General features: G+C 38.4%; 1 protein-coding gene and 1 long non-coding RNA gene across 4 annotated transcripts in view; both read left to right on the forward strand.

Moving 5' to 3' along the window:
- EPRS1 (glutamyl-prolyl-tRNA synthetase 1) overlaps positions 1-12,792 on the forward strand; it is an 81,746-nt gene that overhangs the window by 12,313 nt on the left and 56,641 nt on the right. For all 3 annotated transcript variants that reach the window (XM_021927087.2, XM_021927088.2, XM_031655634.1), the window contains 4 exons: positions 3,410-3,509; positions 4,906-5,062; positions 6,031-6,170; positions 7,815-7,909. In XM_021927087.2, the coding sequence (XP_021782779.2) occupies positions 3,410-3,509; positions 4,906-5,062; positions 6,031-6,170; positions 7,815-7,909 (492 nt within the window). The remainder of the gene's footprint in view (positions 1-3,409; positions 3,510-4,905; positions 5,063-6,030; positions 6,171-7,814; positions 7,910-12,792) is intronic.
- On the forward strand, positions 3,516-4,704 carry LOC103877810. Its single transcript, XR_637655.4, has 2 exons — positions 3,516-4,445; positions 4,596-4,704. It is a non-coding gene; the product is annotated as an uncharacterized LOC103877810 (long non-coding RNA).

Here is a 12,792-nt window from a genome sequence, read left to right on the forward strand (position 1 = left end):
AACAAGAGTGAAACTCCATCTCAAAAAAAAAAAAAGATAAAGCTGAAACACTTTCCCCTGTTGCCATTCCGTACACACAGTCACCCCATACTCATAAACTTCTGCTGTCTGTCTCCCCCTTTCTCCCAGTGTAGTTGTACCATAATTGTCATTTGATTACCGTTCTGTATTTACATTATAATGACCATGTAAGTTTTATTTACTGCTGAGCCACATGGTATAATTGCTTTTCATGTAAAACTATTAGTTTTTCATGGAATAATTGCTGTTTGTTTGCTTTGTAATTTTCTTCTGAAACTTTCTGAGTTTTGAACTTTTCTATGTGACTTCAGGAAGTTTGGAGGAATCTTCCCTTAGGAGTCAGTATTCTCAAATTTTACAATCATGTGCTTTAGTTCGGGTCTATTTTTCATCTGTTCTTCTGGGCATTTGGTTGCCTTTTTCGTTGTGGAAACTTGGAAATCCTGCTTTCGGAAATTGAAAAAATTTTTTCTGAGATTTGAAAAATGTTTTTCTCTCCATTTTCTGTTGTTTATGTGGGTGTTGGGATTAGTCCATTTATTTTTCTAAGTTGTCACCTCCTTTTTCCATCTCTCTCTTTTTTTTTTTTTTTTGAGACAGAATCTCACTCTTGTTGCTCAGGCTGGAGTGCAATGGCGCGATCTCGGCTTCCCACAACCTCTGCCTCCCTGGTTCAAGTGATTCTCCTGCCTCAGCCTCCCAAGTAGCTGGGATTACAGGCATGCACCACCATGCCCAGCTAATTTTCTGTATTTAGTAGAGACGGGGTTTTTCCATATTGGTCACGCTGGTCTCAAACTCCCGACCTCAGGTGATCTGCCTGCCTTGGCCTCCCAAAGTGCTGGGATTACAGGCGTGAACCACTGCTCTGGCCCCATCTCTTTATTTTTTTTATATGTTTTTGAGATGGAGTCTTGCTCTGTTGCCCAGGCTGGAGTGTAATGGCACAATCTAGGCTCACTGCAACCTCCGCCTCCCATATTCAAGCGATTCTCCTGCCTCAGCCTCCCAAGTAGCTGGGATTACAGGCATGCACCACCATGCCTAGCTAATTTTTGTATTTTTAGTAGAGATGGGATTTTACCATGTTGTCCAGGCTAGTCTGGAACTCCTGATCTCAGGTGATCTGCCCACCTTGGCCTCCCAAAGTGCTGGGATCACAGGTGTGAGCCACCGTGCTCGGCCTCTTTATTTTTATTTTTATAGATGGAGGTCTCAGTATGCTGTCCAGGCTGGAGTGCAATGGATAGTCACAGGTGGAATTGTAGTACACTACAGCCTCCAACTCCTGGGCTTAACGATGCCTCCGCCCCCTGAGTAGTTGGAACTACAGCTGTGTACCAACATGCCTGGCCCATTTTTTTTTTTTTCTTTACTTTCTGGAAAGTTCATCAACTTTATTATCCCATTTTTCTATTGAGGTTTTTAATTTTGGCTATTATATTTTTAGTATCTGAGTGTTCTGTTTTTTTACATTCTGGATACTCCTTTTTTAGTATCCTGTTGTTTTATGATTGCAGTATTTTTGTGTTGTTGCTAAAAATAAATTTATTCATTTTTTAAAAACTTATTTTAGGTTCAGTGGTACATGTGCAGGTTTGTTATGTAGGTAAACTTGTGTCATGTGGAGTTTGTTGTACGTATTATTTTGTAACCCAGGTACTAAGCCATCCAATAGTTATTTTTTCTGCTCTTCTCCCTCCTCCCAACATCCACCCTTAAACCCCAGTGTCTGTTGTTCCCTTTTTTGTGTTCACATGGTCTCATCATTAAGCTCCCACTTATAAGTGAGAACATGCAGTATTTGGTTTTCTTTTCCTGTGTCAGTTTGCTAAGGATAATGGCCTCCGGCGCCATCCGTGTTCCTGCAAAAGACATGATCTTGTTGTTGTTTTTTTTTATGGCTGCATGATATTCCATGGTGTATATGTACCACATTTTCTTTATCCAGTCTGTCACTGCTGGGCATTTAGGTCCATGTCTTTGTTATTGTGAATAGTGCTGCAGTGAACATTTGCATGTATGTGTCTTCATGGTAGAATGAACTATATTCCTCTGGGTGTATTGCCAGTAATGGGATTGCTGGATTGAATTGTAGTTCTGTTTTCAGCTCTTTGAGAAATCGCCATATTGCTTTTTACAGTGGTTTGACTAATTTACACTCCCACCAACACTGTGTGGTTTTTCGTGTTTTGTTCTGAGATGGAGTCTTGCTCTGCTGCCCAGGCTGGAGTGCAGTGGCGCCATCTTGGCTCACTGCAACCTCCACTTCCCGGGTTCAAGCAATTCTCTTGCCTCAGCCTCCTGAGTAGCTGGGATTACAAGTGCCCACCACCACACCCAGCTAACTTTTGTATTTTTAGAAGAGATGGGATTTCACCACGTTGGCCAGACTGGTCTCAAACTCCTGGCCTCAAGTAATCTGTCCACCTCGGCCTCCCAAAGTGCTGGGATTACAGACATGAGCCACCGCACCTGGCCTGTGATGGGTTTGGACGAGGTTTGATCTGCCTTCTTAGCCTCTTTATTAGCAATATATTCTTTGCTCCTTTGCCTTGATTTATTTATTTATTTTTTTTTTGAAACAGGGTCTCTCTCTGTCATCCAGGCTGAAGCGCAGTGACGTGATCTCAGCTCACTGTGAGTTCAAGCGATTCTTGTGCCTTAGCCTTCTGAGTAGCTGGGAGCACAGGTGCATGCCACTATGCCTGGCTAATTTTTGTGTTTTTAGTAGAAGATGGGGTTTCACCATATTAGCCAGGCTGGTCTCAAACTCCTGACCTCAAGTGATTCGCCCGTCTTGGCCTCCCAAAATGCTAGGATTACGGGTGTGAGTCACCACTCCTGGCTAGCATTGATTTGTTTTAAATCACTGTTATTCTCAATATCCCAGTTATATTTTCATATTTGCACCTCTGAATAGACATGTAAAGAACAAATTAGCAGACTGGGCACAGTGGCTTACGCCTGTAATCCCAACACTTTGGGAGGCTGAGGTGGGTGGGTCACCTGAGGTCAGGAACTCGAGACCAGCCTGGCCAACGTCGTGAAACCCTGTCTCTACTAAAAATACAAAAAGTTAGCCTGTCATGGTGGTGGACACCTATAATCACAGCTACTTGGGAGGCTGAGGCAGGAGAATTGCTTGAACCCTGGAGGCAGAGGTTGCAGTGAACCAAGATCACACCATTGCATTCCAGCTTGGGCAGCAAGAGCGAAACTCCATCTGAAACAAACAAACAAACAAATTAGCAGATCTATTTTTTACTATAGTAGAAAATACATGGTAAATATAATAAGGTTTCCATTTTTACATTTCTTCATAAGTCTCATGACTTACTGATTTGCTAGAGCAGCAGTAATATTTTATCTCATGCTTATATTCTAGAAATGTGATATTCACAGATGTGAATTCCATACTTCGCTACTTGGCTAGAGTTGCAACTACAGCTGGGTTATATGGCTGTAATCTGATGGAACATACTGAGGTAAGCAATGAACATTTTGTTGTGTGTGTTTTGTCTTATGCTTCTGTTTTTTTATGGGAACCTCATCATTTATTGTTGGCTTATGAACTATTCTACTTAAGGATATTAACAGAGTGTTAATTATATAGACCAAGGTATGGAATGCTCATCTTGTTTTTGTTGTCACAAGAAAATTATTTTTTTGTAATTCCTAAGTTTGAATGTTTAATCCCCTACCAGCTGTTCTTTTGGGAGCATTTAGTGCCATCTTTGCCTTCACAGATTCCTAGCATTTCATAGCCAATGGGACTGTATAGATCATCTCATCCAACGTTCTTACTTTACGGATAAGGCAGCAAGCCTAGGAAAGTTAAGTTTGACCAGGGTAACATGCATAGTTTGGATCTCATTTTCTTTTCTAAGTGTATGCCTTGTTTAATTAATTATATCAGTAAATTAACTTTTGATACAATCATGTGCCTCTTAACAATGGGATGCATTCGAGAAATGTGTTATTAGGCAATTTCATCATTCTATCAGCATCATAGAGTGTACCCACAAAAACCTAAGTGGGATAGCCTACTACACACCTAGGCTATACAGTGTAGCCTAGTGCTTCTAGACTACAAACCTATACTAGCAAGTTACAATACTCAATACAGTAGGCAATTGTAACACAATATGTATTTGTGTATTTAAACATAGACAACATAGATATAACTATAACCTTATGGGACCATTGTCATATATGCAGTCTGTCATTGACTGAAATGTCATTATGCAGTAGATGACAGTACTGCTTTTTAGATGCTGCTTTTTTTCCTGTTTGTATTCTGCTCTAACCTTCCTAAATCTCATAAAATTCAAAGTACACAGAATGGTTTCTAAGTACTAACTTTTAAATGTTTCAAGTAAATGAATCTGTTTGGCTGGGTACAGTCCCTTTGGTTCATTCAGGTTGGTTACTTATTTCTGTTTGTATTCTGCTCTAACCTTCCTAAATCTCATAAAATTCAAAGTACACAGAATGGTTTCTAAGTACTAACTTTTAAATGTTTCAAGTAAATGAATCTGTTTGGCTGGGTACAGTCCCTTTGGTTCATTCAGGTTGGTTGCTTATTTCTGTACCAATTCTCAAATTCTTATTTTCCTATTCTTTCCTGAAGTGCTCCTCCACACTCTTGTAAAAAAAAAAAAAAAAAAAGAAAGCAGAAAGCATAGCAAAATAAATGTGGCATTTATTTAAGTTCCATTTTAGATTTTAGGCAATGAGAATTTAATCCACATAATGATAAATTGTATAATTTGAGAAAGGAAAAGCATAGTAAGAGTGTACTATTGCTCTAGTTAACTAGAATTTTTTTATAGTCTTTTTATATGTTGGAGTACATTTCTTTTCTATCTTTTATGTTCACAGATTGATCACTGGTTGGAGTTCAGTGCTACAAAATTATCTTCATGTGATTCCTTTACATCTGCAATTAATGAACTCAATCATTGCCTGTCTCTGAGAACATACTTAGTTGGAAACTCCTTGAGTTTAGCAGATTTATGTGTTTGGGCCACCCTAAAAGGTATCAGTAATTCCTAAAATGCTCTGTTTTAATCGTTTAATATTTTGCTGGATAAGAATTATACATATTTCTGTGTGTATGCATGTATGTATATGTGTATGTATATATATGTTTAGACAGTAACTTAAGACTTTATTACAGAGGAATGACCTCCCTGGCTGTTTTATTCCTATCCAGCTACAGGAATTCCCTGTCTTTCTCTGCCGTCGTCTGTCTCACAACCCCAACTTCCTTCTTGCCTTTGGAGCTGATCTTGTTCCTGATAAAGAAGTCTCTATCCCATTTATGTTAGCACCTCTCCTACTTCAGCTATTATTTTACTCCAGACACTTGTCTCTGACTTGAAAAAAAGCCATTATTGCTCAGCGAGTATGTGATTGGGAGGTTAGGGAGTAGTGGGATGATGTGGAGTTGTGGTTTTTCTTAGAGGTCACTTCCTTCTTCTACAACTAGTTTGCAACAGGTAAGAATATGCTTTTTCCAACTTGGAAAGCCAATTTTTTCAAAAACAACTTTCTTGAGGTATAATTGATATACAGGAAACCACACTTATTTAAAAATGTATAATTTGATAAATTTTGACTTTTATATATATATATACACACACACACACACACCCCTGTGGAACTATAGTTACAATCAAGATAATAAATATATCCACCATCCCCAAAAGTTCCTCATGCCTCTTTGTAATCAATCATCCACCCTCCCCTGGTTCCAGGCAACCAGCACGCCCAGCTTTGAATATTTTTCATCTTCAGTTGGTTGAACCTACGGTTATGGAACTCATGGACACAGAGAGCTCACTGTTTTAGAAAACATTTCATTGTATACCCAGATACTTAAATTTCATATTTCCTTAGAAGCACAACTTTAAGCCATCTCATTTACTTCAGTTAGTCACAACTGGAACTTTGCTTTTGAAGCTGCAGATTGATTGAATAGTTTAAAACTATCTTTGCTCATAGGAAATGCTGCATGGCAAGAACAGTTGAAACAGAACAAAGCTCCAGTTCATGTAAAACGTTGGTTTGGCTTTCTTGAAGCCCAGCAGGCCTTCCAGTCAGTAGGTACCAAGTGGGATGTTTCAACAACCAAAGCTCGAGTGGTAAGCCTTTTTTTCTTTCTTAAAAAAAAAAAAAATGACATTTCAGTCTGTCTGAGGCCCTAGGTCTGAAAAGACAATTATTCCTACTCATAAAGTTTATTTTCTTTTAATAAATTTAAAAGGATCTTCTTGCAAGAATCTGACATTTTTATATCTTCGTTTCACTTTTAACTGTTCAGCTATATAAAGCCCTAATCTTTATATAACTAAAGATTTTGATCATCCAATATATGTCCCTTAGGCAGTTCAAACTCCATATAAATAAAACCTCATAATTTTACACCTTTGCAATTTTTTCTTTCTTCTGAATCTCCTGGTTTTTGAACCATTGAGCATCAAGTCCTGGGATTCTGCAGCACTGTTTCATTCATTTTGTAGGAAAACGTGACATAGTGCACAGTACAAAAGGTTCTTTTCTCAACCAGACTTGCTCCACTTCGATCTGTTTTACATTTTAGGAATGTGTTGTAAAGTTTTGATTTAATTAAGGTTTTCTAATGTAAAATTTGAAAACTACTATCTACTTGGATAAAGATAGCACAGTCCACAAAACAACACAGGTTGTTTTGGCTGCAAATCTTTACTCATCCTTCACTGTATTTCACATTTACTCAACGAGCCCTGTTATGACTTCTCATGTGTGTAGATTTGTTTTCTGTCCTTCGGTGCTATCGCACTTTTTTGAGGCCTAATTGTTCCTTGCTTGGTTTAATACCATAATCTCATAACTAAACTTCCTTTTGTCTCATCTTTCTCTAGTTCAGGGTATCACTTTAGAAAACACAAATCCGTGGTCCTGTTATCCCTGAGGACTGACTCCCCATTGCCTAAAACTTAAAAGCCAAACTTAAAAGGTCCTCTGTGTTTTTGACTTAATCTATTTCAGCTTCCTTCCCTACCCACCCAATATGCATTCCTAACTTTTCATGGACATTGCACTACTTTTTCCTGCCTTCGTGCCTTACCTACTCTGTTATTTATTTATTTAGAATGAATACTCCATATACTCTTTTTTTTTTTTTTTTTTTTTTTTTGAGACGGAGTTTTGCTCATCACCCAGGCTGGAGTGCGGTGGCACGATCTCGGCTCACTCCAGCCTCCGCCTCCTGGGTTCAAGCGATTCTCCTGCCTTACCCTCCTGAGTAGCTGGGACTACAGGTGCACGCTGCCACGGCTGGCTAATTTTTGTACTTTTAGTAGAGATGGGGTTTCACCATGTTAGCCAGTCTGGTCTCAAACTCCTGACCTCAGGTGATCTGCCCTCCTTGGCCTCCCAAAGTGCTGGGATTACAGGCATGAACCACTGTACCCAGCATCCCATATACTCTCCATCTGATACATTTCTACTTATCTTTGAGGTCCAGCTTGTTTCTTAACTCCTTTTAAGCTTTTCCTGATAAACCTAGATATTGCTGATTAATTTCAACTGAGTGATCTAACAGTACCCTGAATATATCTCTATTACTGGTATTGGTTTTAGTTATATTCTTATCAGATTTTGCAACCTCAAGTACAGGGATGATGTTCTAGTCGTCATGTTTTTCATAACCAGTGTGTGTAGTGCCTGGCATATTTGTTGAATGAGTGTGTTCTTAGACATTTAACCATAAGACTTTTTGTTGTGATGGTGGTTGTGTTTTTCAGGCACCTGAGAAAAAGCAAGATGTTGGGAAATTTGTTGAGCTTCCAGGTGCGGAGATGGGAAAGGTTACTGTCAGATTTCCTCCAGAGGCTAGTGGGTAAGAAAATGTAACTTACATTTATAATTGAATATGTTTAGTGGGAAAGCTTTAAAACAGTGCTTAAATACTTAAAGTATTAATAGGTTAATATTATAGAAGAACGTAAGATTTTAATTGTGATAGGTAAAATTCTAAACATCTTAATAGTTTTTACGTTATTGTTAATGTTGATTTAATTTGTAGTTTTAGTTTGTGAACTTAGTAAAAGAGACAGCATTTTAATTTTATCCTGACAGAACTGTAAATGTAATTAACAAAATATCCACAAATAAAAAACCTTAAATTTCATTTTTAGTTTTAGATTTTTGGGCTTTCATTTAATTGGATTTGTGTTTGTACCCTGAGCAGTCCTTTTAATTAGCAGTTCAAGTTATGATAGCGTTGTTTGGTTTTTTTTTTCTTGAGATGGAGTCTTACTCTGTCTCTCAGGCTGGAGTGCAGTGGCGCTATCTCAGCTCACTGCAAGCTCTGCCTCCTGGGTTCATGCCATTCTCCTGCCTCAGCCTCCCAAGTAGCTGGGACTACAGGCGCCTGCCATCACGCCTGGCTAATTTTTTTTGGTATTTTTTTTGTAGAGACGGGATTTCACTGTGGTCTCGATCTCTTGACCTCGTGATCTGCCCGCCTCGGCCTTCCAAAGTGTTGGGATTACAGGCGTGAGCCACCGTGCCCAGCCAGCATTGTTTTTAAGTTATTTTTTCCCCCAAATAAAGGAAGGGGAGTCCTGAAAAGCCTGTTTCTATTCCTTTCTTTCCATTAGGTGTCCCAACCCCTTTATCTCTTGGCACCCATGGAAAGTAGTATTTAAATAGCTCATTAGGGAAAAAGACTGTTCTGTATGATGATCACCAGGCTGGGGCTGCTTCAGGCCTTACCCACCATTCCCCAGGGCTGAAAATGAAGTCTTTGTCTTTGCACACCTGTCATCCTATTTGAAGCATACTGGACAAGCTTTATAATAGCGTCCTTCCAATGATATTAATATAATAAAATACCTCTTATTAAAGCAGTTAGCCTCACTTAGAAAATTAACCATTAGGAAAATGTTCTGCCATGTTTTATAATTGAGGTGATTATTTTTTCCAAATTTAGGATTTCCAAATTTAATTTTTTCAGATTTTGTATTCTATCACCATAACGCAGTTCTCACCCTTATGTAGTACACAGTAGAAACTGGAAGATACAGAAACAATTTTCTTTTAACTATGTATTTAATACTTCTTCACAAACTATTTCATAAGCCTCATTAACAGTAAAATTACTTTCAGAATTTCACATTTTTGTCTCTGCTTTTCTATGTTTGCTGATTCAGGAGGTGAAATAAAGGGTAGATAGAAGGAGATGAAACAAAAGTGATGACTCTGGAAAATTCACAGACTTGATCATTAAATGGTTGATTGGTAATTGACTAAGTGGATTCAGTTATAAATAATATTTACCTTACATGGTTTAATACCTATAGACATCCTGCGTTTCTGCCGTCCAGTATTCTGCTACTGTGCACTTGGTATGAGAGGTCATGATTGTCCTGTTGACCTTAATTGCCTATAAAACCACCTTTTTTTTTTTTTTTTTTTTTGGCAGTGGCCATTTGTAGCTGTACCACTTGAACATTTGTCTTTTTTGAATCTTTTCATATTTCGTGTCACTGTCATTTCTTGGAATAGTGAGTTCCCCATGTTTGTATATTTACAGTATAAAATATTTTTTGTTATAAATTATATCAGTTTCAGAGACTATGCTCATGAGACAGCTTTGGGATTTGGAATATAAATCAGTATTTAGTTTTTCTTACTATGCATAATTTTGATCATCTCTTCTTATACTGTTAAAGAGTTTTTCTTTAATTACTTTTTTTTCTTTTTTTCTTTTCTGTATCTTAAATGAAAGGCCAGAAGGCTTGGCTTAGCCTTTTATTCTTATTCTTAGCTAACATATACATAGCACCTATTATGTACGGGTGCTACCATGTGCTTTACTTATAGTAACTTATTTAATCCCAACAGCCTTCTAAGGAAGTCACTATTGTTATCTCTGTTTTACAAATGGTTTCAGAAACAGATTCATACAACGTTTTAGTAACTTGCCAAGCTCAAACCTCTACCATCTGGCTCTAGAATCCATATAATTAAAAATTATACTACATGTATCTGTTACATGTGGCAGAAGCCCAATTCAGCATCACTGCTAACTCATGCAGCATGATTCTTTTGTGTGTGTGTGTGTGTGTGTGTGTGTGTGTGTGTGTTTAGCTATTCTGATATAGATTGACTTTTTAATTGATGGTTTTAGTTGTTTTGTGACTTATAGTCCTCTTAGCTTTCTTGGGGTTTGAAATTGTTAGACCTGCAGACGTTATTTCAGATTTAGAAATAACATTTTTGAAATAATGTTTTGATCTCATCACCTTTCTTAATTTCTGTATTTTAAAGCTAAGCACAGTAACTGTAAAATAATAGGTACTGATTGTTAGTCTCTTCTTGACAATGGTTATAACATGTTATTGGGCGCAACACCCTCAGTTAAAAGTACATCACAGTATTTTTCTTCCTGGGAATTTATGGCCCTTCATTTAGTTTTATTTTTAATAAATTTTTAATTTTAGAATAGTTTTAGATTTACACAAAGTTGCAAAAATAGTACAGAAAGTTCCCATGTACCCTGCACCCAGTTTTTCCTAACATTAACATTTTACATTATTATGGTACATTTTTCACAACTAATGAACTAATGTTAATATATTATTAATTAAACTTCATCCTTTTTTGGGATTTTGTTAGTTTTTCCCTACTGTCTCTTTTCTGATCTAAGATTTCATCTGGGGCTATCACAGCCCTTTATTTTTTTATTTTTATTTTATTTATTTATTGTATATTTAGTAGAGACAGGGTTTCACCATGTTGGTCAGGCTGGTCTTGAACCCCTGACCTCAGGTGATCCGCCTGCCTCGACCTCCCAAAGTGCTGGGATTATAGGTGTTAGCCACCATGCCCGGCCTACAGCCCTTTATTATATGTAGAAAGTTTTGAATAGCCGTAAATACATTGCATTGTACTTGTTTGCATTAGCCTTTGTGTATAAACCCTCCCTTTTTTTTTTTTTTTTTTTTTTTTTTTTTTTTGAGACATAGCCTCGCACTGTCGTCCAGGCTGGAGTTCAATGGTGTGATCTTGGCTCACTGCAACCTCCACCTCCCGGGTTCAAGCGATTCTCCTGCCTCAGCCTCCTGAGTAGCTGGGATTACAGGCGCCCACCACCATGCCCGCATAAGTTTTGTATTTTTAGTAGAGATGGGGTTTCACCATGTTGGCCAGGCTGGTCTTGAACTCCTGACCTCGTGATCTGCCAACCTCTGCCTCCCAAAGTGCTGGGATTACAGGCGTGAGCCACCGTGCCCGGCCCAAGCCCTTCTTAAAGTTGAATCATTGATCTGGGATGCTAATGACTTTTAAAAACTTGATTGATTTAAAAATGATATAAATTCATACAAGAGGTTGTACTTTTCCCCTTCCCATATTGATGTCAACTGAGATCAGAGCTGTGTGGGAAACTAGGTAACTGTCTTAAAACTGTACAACTGTTGACTGAGGTGGGCAGATCACGAGGTCAGGAGATCGAGACCATCCTGACTAACACAGGGAAACCCCATCTCTACTAAAAATACAAAAAATTAGCCGGGTGTGGTGGCGGGCACCTGTAGTACCAGCTACTTGGGAGGCTGAGGTAGGAGAATGGCATGAACCTGGGAGACAGAACTTGCAGTGAGCGGAGATCACGCCACTGCACTCCAGCCTGGTCGACAGAGCGAGACTCCATCTCAAAATAAAAAAACAACAGAAAAATAACCACAATAAAAAAACTGTGCAACTGCTACCATCATTATAATTTGAAACTAATACAAGTTGGTGAAAGCTGATTAAACTTCCTTGCTTCATGCCTTGTTTCCAGCCCAATCAACTGTATTTCAACATACTGGTGTGACGTCTTTTCTTTTACTCATGTACTTGATAGAAGGAGGATCTTGATGTGTAATATTATCAACAGTGCCTCTGATGTATATTCTTCCTTACAATTGTCAGCTGCTCATAAGAACAGCAGAACAGTGTTTTTGTAGATTCTGATTCATTGAGTGTTGGTGCTGATGAGACCTTTGGGATTATTTAGTTAAAATTCTTTTATTTTTAATCTCCCTCACATGAGTTTACCTCTATAACAAACCTTCGCATATACCCCGAACCTAAAATAAAAGTTAAAAAATTAAAGTTAAAAAACACTCTTTTGGCTGGGCATGGTGACTCATACCTATAAACCCAGCACTTTGGAAGGCCAAGGCAGGAAGATCATGAGGTCAAGAGATCAAGACCATCCAACATGGTGAAACCCCGTATCTACTAAAAATACAAAAATTAACTGGGCGTGGTGGCACGTGCCTGTAGTCCCAGCTACTTGGGAGGCTAAGGCAGGAGAATCGCTTGAACCTGGGAGGTGGAGGTTGCAGTGAGCCGAGATCGTGCCACTGGACTCCAGCCTTGGTGACAGAGCAAGATTCTGTCTCAAAAAAAAAAAAAAAAAATTTTAGCATCTGAGAAAACCAAAGCCTCGAGAAGTAAAGTGACTTTTACTAATTGTCATGTGCTCTTTTCATTTAGCCATCACAGTGACAGTCTCAGAAGAGCTTCTCTCCAGTGGCATAGGTGGGCACCCAGTTCTCAGTAGTAGCAGGTCCTGTTAAAGACAAACAGTGGAAGGTAGCATTGGAAACAATTTTGAAGCAGCTTTACTTTAATTAAATTACCATTCTTTTTGATAAAAAGAAAAAGGAGAGTCTCCTTAAGGTTGCAATGTTTGTAAATACCTTGTCCCCTCTGTGAGATTTTACA

Source organism: Papio anubis, chromosome 1, assembly GCF_008728515.1.
Source record: "Papio anubis isolate 15944 chromosome 1, Panubis1.0, whole genome shotgun sequence".
NCBI lineage: Eukaryota > Metazoa > Chordata > Mammalia > Primates > Cercopithecidae > Papio > Papio anubis.